Source organism: Solanum tuberosum, unplaced genomic scaffold (genome assembly GCF_000226075.1).
Source record: "Solanum tuberosum cultivar DM 1-3 516 R44 unplaced genomic scaffold, SolTub_3.0 scf00250, whole genome shotgun sequence".
Taxonomy (NCBI): domain Eukaryota; kingdom Viridiplantae; phylum Streptophyta; class Magnoliopsida; order Solanales; family Solanaceae; genus Solanum; species Solanum tuberosum.
This window is the reverse complement of record NW_006239183.1, coordinates 845,513-852,953: the sequence shown is the minus strand read 5'-3', so window position 1 is coordinate 852,953 and position 7,441 is coordinate 845,513. Positions and strand designations below refer to the sequence as shown.

General features: G+C 31.4%; 1 protein-coding gene across 1 annotated transcript; it reads left to right on the top strand.

Annotated features, from left to right (window-relative positions):
* Window positions 1-1,277: 1,277 nt before the first annotated feature.
* Window positions 1,278-2,567, top strand: LOC102581131 (acylsugar acyltransferase 3-like). Its single transcript, XM_006357837.1, has one exon. It carries the CDS (start codon window positions 1,278-1,280, stop codon window positions 2,565-2,567), a length of 1,290 nt encoding a protein of 429 aa, XP_006357899.1.
* The last annotated feature ends 4,874 nt before the right edge of the window (window positions 2,568-7,441 follow it).

The window sequence follows — 7,441 nt, the reverse complement described above, 5'->3', positions numbered from 1 at the left end:
AAAAAGAATGCAAGGAGTTCATATTCTCAGATTCTACTATAAATTAGGTAGGGGTATACATGACCGAATTGGTTCGGATTTTTCAAATATCAAACTAAACCATTTGTGTCAAATTTTTAAATTTATAAATCAAATTAAACTAATAAAACTCGGGTTTTTTCAGATTGGTTTGGATTTTTCAAATATCAAACCAAACTATTTGTGTCGAATTATTAAATTTATAAATCAATCCAAACTATTAAACCTCGGGTTTTTCCAGATCTTTCCGGTAAAGTATTCATACAAACATATAATAACTTGCTCCAAATATTTCTTTAGTCCAACCAAAATACAACTATCTAAAGTGTTTCTTACAAAAATAACACAAAATATACCCTTCGGGGTGGCCCAGTGGTTTGAGCTTGGGACTTCCATGTTGGAGGTCTCAAGTTTGAAACCCCTTGCCAGCGAAAGCAAGGGGTTTGCCTTCTGGGTCGAGCTCGTCGCACCAGGCTTGCCTAGTGTGGGTTACCTCTCCTATGTGGTTTGCGAGCTATTGCATAGGAGCGGGGGTTTTACCCTGTGCGCACCCAAAGGGTAGCGGCTGCGGGTTTCCCTTGTCATAAAAAATAAATAAAAATAACACAAAATATGAGATGAGTGATGACACTAAAATATTCAACCAAACATACTAATGAAATCATATAAAATAAATATTGCAAATTAATAAGTCATAATGAAAATGATCATAACTTAAAAGTAATAAATCATGCTCAAATAAGTCTAATAAGTATCAATTACATGATTAAACATTAAAGAAAAAATTAAAATTAGGTTATGTATTTTAAATGTCTAAACTAATGTAAAACTAAAGAACAAATATTCAACATTATTGTCATTCTAATTAGTGTTGAATTAATATTTATTTTTAGCATTAGTATTGATTTTATTTTGAATTGAGCTTTATTAGAGTTACTAATATGTATGGACTATAACCTTTATTGGACCATCCAAAATTCTAAGTCTCAAAAAACTTCAAAAAGTCTCAAAAAAATTTAAAATACCAAACCACATCGAATTAATTTGGTGTCATAATAATATATGTGAAGAGAGTAAAAGAATTATGTATTATGACAATACAATAATAGGGATTATTTTTGCCACTTTCTCTTGAATATATGCTTTTAGGACTATGAGCCTAGGAGTTGGTATATATAAATTCATACTCAACCTTTCTCTACATATATTTATATATCATACAATCCAAAGTTTGAAAGTGCATTTTCACTCCAACAAAAATGGTTAGTCCAAAGTCACACATTGTGTCCATGTCCAAGAAGATTATTAAGCCTTCTTCTCCTACTCCATCTTCACTTAGGCATCACAATCTCTCTTTCTTGGATCAGATTGTTAGTCCTTTACATAATCCACTAGCTTTCTTCTATCTTAAACCCGAAAACTCATCGTATGACATAAACCACATATCCACACTTCTTCAAAATTCCCTCGCAAATCTATTAACCTCCTATTATCCATTTGCTGGAACTTGTAACGATAACATCTTTATCGATTGTAACGATGTGGGAGCTGAGTTTTTTAATGTTGAACTCGATATCCCCATCTCTGAAATTCTCGACCATCCTTATTATAATGATGATATAAATTTAGTTTATCCACAAGGTTGTCCTTGGAACACATATGACGGAACTTTAGTAGTCGCTCAACTAACACTTTTTGATTGCGGTGGAATAGCAGTCAGCGTATGCATCTCACATAAGGTCGCGGATGCATATAGTGTAATCAAATTCATTACTGATTGGGCTAATTTAACTCGTGATTCGAGTCATGCAAAACCGTCTATTCTGTTTGATGGAACTTCTTTTTTCCCACCAGTTACTGATACTTCAACTTTACCTGATTTTGATGTTGGAAATGACGGAAATTGTGTGACTAGATTGTTTCATTTCTCGTCGTCTGGATTAGACAAGCTCAAAATCATAGCAGCTGCAGAATCAGGTGTTGAAAATCCGAGTCGTGTTGAAGTTGCTACAGCACTTATACATAAACATGCCATGATTGCTTCAGGTTCATTTAAACCATCTTTACTCTGCCACATCATGGGTCTTCGCCCACCGTTGCCTTTAAACAGCATCGGAAATGCTTGTAGCTTCTTTGTCACGTCAACACAAACAGAAGATGATATGAAACTGTCCAATTCAGTAGCTGTACTAAGAAAATCTAAGGAACAACTTCGCGAAAAATTGAAAAATGTGACTCAAAGTGACATATTTTTTAAAGTACTTGAACTAACGAAACAGGGTGCAGAGTTACTGGAATACGTAAACAAGGATGATGCATTTAAGTGTAGTAGTTTGTGTAATTTCGGACTATACAATATGGATTTTGGATGGGGGAAGGCCATAAGAGTAAGCTCGGTGAGTCGCGGAGTGAAGAATCAGATATTTTTCATGGATAGTCCAACTGGAAATGGGATGGATGTAATGGTAACTTTGGATGAAAAAGAGATGGAAATATTTCAAAGTGACAAAGTCATCCTTGAATATGCTTCTCCAGTTGTGAAAATGTAATTTAATTCTGTTATCTTTCCATTTTCTAAAAGTTCATCAACCTAAGTTTGTTTAATTATTTGATATGTACTACTTCATGTTAATGTGATTTCTCCTGTATTTCTGATAACAATTTCCAACTCATATTTATAAAAGCAATTTGTTAAAGTCTCTAAGTTTTGAAGAATGGCAAAGTGAACAAGAACGAGCAGGTCGTGCATACGTGATACAAAAGTGCTTTGTCTTAATCAATAAGGAAAACTACATACAGTAGGAAAACTACTATGTGTAAGGTTTCTGTGAAAGAGGTCGAGTACAAATAGGAGTCCAAGTTGAAGTCAACAAGGCTTTGTAGCGGCAAAGACAAAGTTGAGTCGAATAGGGACTTGCTGGAATTCTGATCTATAAATAGGGGGCTATTTTCTTCAGGAAAAATTGCGCACTTACATTGAGAGTAATATCAAAACACGATCAAGAGTTGAGAGAGTTTTGATTTTTATTTTGGGGAGTGCTGCGAGTTGAGAGAAATATTGTATGATTGTAGTCAAGAGTTTTTAATACAATTAAGTGTTTGTGAGTAAGTTTCGTTTGACAAGTTGAATTACTTGAAGAACGATAGAAGACTTAAACCTGGGGTTTTTGTCTTGTGTAGTTAGGAATTAGAGTTTATAATTCCTTAGGTTACATAGCTTTGTAAACGTTGTGTTATTTGAAGGTTTATAAATAATACAAAGTGCTGAGCAAGTTGTTATACGAAATTATTTATTGTTAAGCTTCAAACAAATAGGAACAAGTAGTCATTACATGTTCCTGTATAGAATTCAGGAGGGTAGAATTTTAACAAGTGGTATCAGAGCAGGTTATCTTAATCAAGAGTCTAATAACTCGAGAGAAAGATCATTATGAGTTCTGCACCTCCTATCGGACATGGTCAAGGGCAACACATCAACAAGCCTTCATTATTCAATGGTCAATACTACTCATGGTGGAAGACAAGGATAGAAGACTTCATTCAAGCCGAAGACTACGAACTATGGGTTAGAATCACTGATGGACCATTAACTCCTACTATTACGGATAGTGAAGGAAACATTGTACCAAAACCTAAAGATAAATACGGAGAAGCTGACTACAAGATGTTGGGAAAGAATGCAAAAGCCAAATGCATTCTTGTATGTGGACTAGGACCTGATGAGTTCAATCGCATCTCAAGTTGTACCTCCGCGAAACAAATATGGGACACTTTACAGAACGCTCACGAAGGTACAACTCAAGTTTGAAAATTCAGAATTGCCAGACTATGCTCTGAGTATGAAGCCTTCAAGATGAAATCCGGAGAATCACTTCAAGATATGATCACCAGATTCACTACTGTAGTAAACGAGTTAATCTCCTTGGGAAAGTATACACCACTGAGGAACATGTAGACAAAGTGCTTAGGACCTTGCCTAGATCATGGGAAATAAAAGTTACTGCAATCAGAGAAGCCAAGGACTTAACAAATATGACCTTGGATGAACTGGTAGGGAATCTCAAAACATATGAGATGAATGTTGACAAAAGAGGTGAAGGAAATAAAGAGAAAAATATTGGACTCAAAGCAGCTAGCTAGTCGACTCAAAGAAGAGTGGAATATTTAAAAAGATGAGTTCAGCTCCTTCTTCAACTCTCTGATGTTTATAATTTTGTTCATGGAAAAGGACTTAATTTATACTAACCATCATTAGTTATACAACAATATGTCTTCCCTGAAAGAATTATTGTTTTGTGAACATTGAATTTTATAAATTTTTCTTTAAGGGTATGTTCGGATTTATTTTTTTTTAGAAAAATAAATTCCTTAAAAATGAGGAAAATGTTTTTTTGGTAGAAGTACCAATTTTCACAAGTGTCCTCCCACCCTCCAACACACCTCATCTTCACCCGAACCACCCTACAAACCCTGCATCTACCCCCCACCTCCCGTAATATTTATCTAGATTATTTACAAATATTTTTAGGATAATATTTTTTGCTTACGTACTGAACACAAGTACTACTAGAAATAAAGATTTTCCCATCGAGATGGAGAATTTGTGTTATTGAACATGATTTTCCCACTTATTTTCCATCAAACCAACTCACTGGGAAAATAAATAGTGGGAAACAAATTCTCACTAAAATAGTGGAAAGCTTCCTAATTTTTCTGTATGAAAACATTACTAACTATTTTTTCTTTTCTCATGAATTCAATCAAAATATGTGTGGGAATAGCCACTGAGTATTTTTTTAGTGGAAAACTAGTACGTAATTTTTTAGTAATGTGAAGAAAACAAATAAAAAATCCACTTATTCTTATGAAAAATATTTTTTCATGAAAAACATTTTCATTGATTATCAAACACACCCTAAGTGTAACATTTTGATATTTTCTAGTTTAGCTAGCATTTTATTTTGGTTATTTTCGAACGAAAATTAAAAAATCAAAACGATTAGAACTAATAAGATTTGTCATTTGGAACATCTCTTCTTATTCATATTTACAACATATTTTCTTTAAGGATAGAAATATTACAGTCTTTCTTCTCCATTAATTATTATATTCTTAATTCAATATATAGAATTCTTTTGAGAATTGAACAAAAAGGATACACAAATTAATTTAGATGTAAATAAACCTAGGGCTAGCCTAGAGTGGGCGTATTCTAGACTATGCGACAGTAAGACAATTTTAAATATACTAATATGGGTCGTAGTATACTGGTGAAACTGCTTCATGCGTAATATTAGAAAAGTCTCGAATTTGAATCCATACTTTAATACATGCACCGAACATCGAGGGCGTTTGATATTGCTGGTGAGCATTTAATTTAAAACAGTATAACAAACTATTACTATAAAGTTATGAAATCAATAGTTGGTTTAAATTTTAAGTGACACCTAAAAGTTTGGCATGAATAACAAACTATTACTATAAAGTTTGAAGGTGTGATGGCCGATGGGCAATTAATTGGAATAATTATTATCATTTTTTTATTAGCATATTGTCTGCTGCTATTTTTAAAAAATGAAAAAGAAATACTTAATTAACACATTAAAGAAGGCTACACCCACTTTTTTTAATTGTTTAATTAAATCATTAAAGAAATTGTGACTACTTTGAAGGCATAAAAATTATATTTTCAATCCTCAATTAACGTGTATTAATCGTCAAAAAATGATAATAATTAGTTAAATACTAATAAAAACAACGATTTTTATTAAAAATTGCAATACGTATACATAAATTATATTTGTTTGTATACATAAGAAAATTAAAAACAAGTATAGTTGCAATTACATAATGCATACATAAAAAGTTTAATATACTATATGTATTCATAAAATTTTACTCAAAAAGATTGACATGTAAATTTAGTTGATGTGTACGATAACTGTAATATCTATACATAAACTATATTTTATTGTCAATTTATGTTAGGTGTTGTATATTCGTGTCAATTCCCCATTCATAAAGATTGACATGTAAATTTAGTTGATGTATATGATAACTATAATATGTATACATAAATTATATTTTATTTATATACATAAGAATATTGACAACAATTATAGTTGTAACTATATAATGTATACATGAAGAGATTAATATGATACATGTATACATACAATTTTATTTTATAAATTTTACATGTAATTTAGCTTATTATTTATATAGTAACTGCAGTATGTATATATTGATTCATATTTATCTTTGTATCCATTGATCCATACTCACGCAACAAATTTGTATACATTTGGTCAAATCGAGATTGATATACATTAATCTGTATTCATCGAAATCATCTTCCCGACTTCTTACGAGAATCTTATAAGAAATTTTCTTACCCATGAAATTTAAAACAAAAATCTCAAACACTATAACCTGAATTTTCACCAAAAAAAAAAAAAAGTTGAACAAACCGCAAAATCTCATAATAAATTGGGCAAGAAAATGCTACAAAATTATTATATATGAAAGAGTACTTTTAGGATAATCAATGGATAAACATACAATTATATTTAATTTGCATAAACAGACTGAATTAAGGAGAAGAAGAGAAAGTTTGAGAGATTAGCAAATATAGAGGTTTTGGCTAAAAACATGCTTAAACTATACTCCAAACTTGAATTACAATATGAATATATCCTTTTTGGCAGAAAATATCCTCTAAGTATTTAAAAGTTAATGATTTTCATCCTTCTAATTAGATATTGCCAAAAAAACAAAGGGATCCTACAAAAACATGTGCAGTTCACATGACTATCAACAAAAGTTTTCTTGCATAAATTCATTAAGCTATAAAAAGCTCTTGAAAAAAATATTAAAAATCTTCGATACCATTATTTGCTAAAACTAACTTTTGTAGGAAGGTGTGAGAATACATGATATGTTTTTCTTCTCATTTACTAACGAAAGAAGCTAGGACTTAATAATCTTCACCTTTTTAAAAGTCAAATTTTACTTGGATCAATAATTTTTCGATGCAATCTGATATTAAGGTGATCAAAATTATGATTATGTCTCGCATTCGAATTTCATTCTCTATTATTAGAAGTGGAAGTCTCCAACAAACACCGCTTCAAGAAAATTCAATTGAGAAGAAATATATTTCAACTGATAATTTTTTAATATTAGATTACATAAAAAATAAATGAAAAAAATTATCAAATTAATTTTTTTTGCATAATGCTAAACCCAATTGCCGAAAAAAATTCATGATAATATTTTTGGAGTATCTGTCACAACCCGAGCCTACACTCAAGAACCATTGCTGGTCTCCAAGCGAACCCTCATCCTGGCTGACTACAAGCGGAAGACTAACTTAAGCATGCAAAAGCTTAAAAACTGAATAATATTCATGAAACTTACAAAT